The sequence below is a fragment of the Galeopterus variegatus genome, unplaced genomic scaffold (assembly GCF_000696425.1).
Source record: "Galeopterus variegatus unplaced genomic scaffold, G_variegatus-3.0.2 Scaffold11276, whole genome shotgun sequence".
In the NCBI taxonomy this organism is placed as follows: domain Eukaryota; kingdom Metazoa; phylum Chordata; class Mammalia; order Dermoptera; family Cynocephalidae; genus Galeopterus; species Galeopterus variegatus.
The window spans coordinates 52,299-53,569 of NW_007737387.1; the positions used below are offsets into that span (position 1 = coordinate 52,299).

The 1,271-nt window shown below is 43.0% G+C and overlaps 1 protein-coding gene across 1 annotated transcript in view; it reads left to right on the forward strand.

Moving 5' to 3' along the window:
* Nucleotides 1-818, forward strand: part of LOC103610527 (propionyl-CoA carboxylase beta chain, mitochondrial-like) — a gene marked incomplete at its 3' end in the record, with an annotated part of 5,647 nt that extends 4,829 nt beyond the window's left edge. The window contains exon 3 of the mRNA XM_008594677.1: nucleotides 750-818. Within this exon, the coding sequence (XP_008592899.1) occupies nucleotides 750-818 (69 nt within the window). The remainder of the gene's footprint in view (nucleotides 1-749) is intronic.
* Nucleotides 819-1,271: the final 453 nt, after the last annotated feature.

Here is a 1,271-nt window from a genome sequence, read left to right on the forward strand (position 1 = left end):
AGCTCGTAGGGTTCTGGTTGTGGATTCAAAGTTCTTGCTAGTACAGAATGATAAACTTGGAAGAAGGAATGAGGATGTCTTTTAGTTGCATTTTGGTCTGTCTAGGTACCAGGCACCCCTAAAGCCTGACCAGTTGCCTTTTTTGACACATTTTAAGTTTATGTCTTGGAGTTTTTGAGGTCAGAGGCACCAACACTTCTTCCTTCGATTGGGTGCTTTCCGTGAGTGCATGGAGTTCTTTGGATCCACTTTTGGTCCAGTTTTCTGCAGATATGCTGTTTGCAACCAAAGATTTGTAAACTTGGCACCAAGCCAGCTGGCTCCATTTGAGCCATCATGGCCACACAGTGATTGCCAAGATTTCATGCAAAATGATGAATTTGCCTTTTTAAGGTTAGGGGTGGAAGGGTGTGGCTTGGAAAAGTTGCCATGTTTCTTTGTATGTCCTTTTCCTTCCTATGAACATTTGGTAGTGGTGGCCCTGGAGGTCTCTTGATTATTTTTCTTTTAGGAAGGAGGAAGAGGCCTAAGACTACAGTGCCCTTCACTTCTGTTGATGAAACAGTAGTCCAGGGCTTGCTGTTGCAGAGCTGGGGAAGGGGGGTGAAATTTCTTCATGTTCTTTGTTTATGTTGAGTTCTAGGGAATTTGGTTTTTGTTTGCTTTGTCTTTCATTGAGGTATAGTTGACAAATTCATTAAAATAAGTATTTGGATTTTTCAAACTTTATTTTTCCATTTCTTTGGTAGTTTCCTGGAGACAGCGTGGTCACTGGACGGGGCCGAATCAATGGAAGATTGGTATATATCTTCAGTCAGGTATTTCAAAATTCCAATAGCCTGAGCCTTCCTGGAAGGTTGAGCCAGGAGCAAAATATGTGAAAGAAAACTTTGGGGAATGAAAACTTGCTTTTAGTTTGAGGCAGATGAGGGATTTACTTTCTGTTTTTCAGTGCATATGTCCAGAGTATTATACAATATGTTTTTTTTTAGGGAGGAAGAGTCCTTAGTCTGTTTGGGGGAGGATCACAGGGCAGTAGGCATGTACGAGTTGTCCCAGGAACCAGGATTTTATTCCAGGTGAGGTTCTTCTTGGCAGCGTTGGGTGTATGCCTGGAGGGCATCTGGGCAGTGGTGTGGACCTGAGAGAGTGCAGCAGATGCAGCCTGGGAAAAGGGGACTTGATTCTCAGAACCATAGGTCCCTGAGCTTTGGGCTTTCACAAAAATGTTCAAATAAGTTTTGTCGGACTGCATCAAGACAGATAAAGTT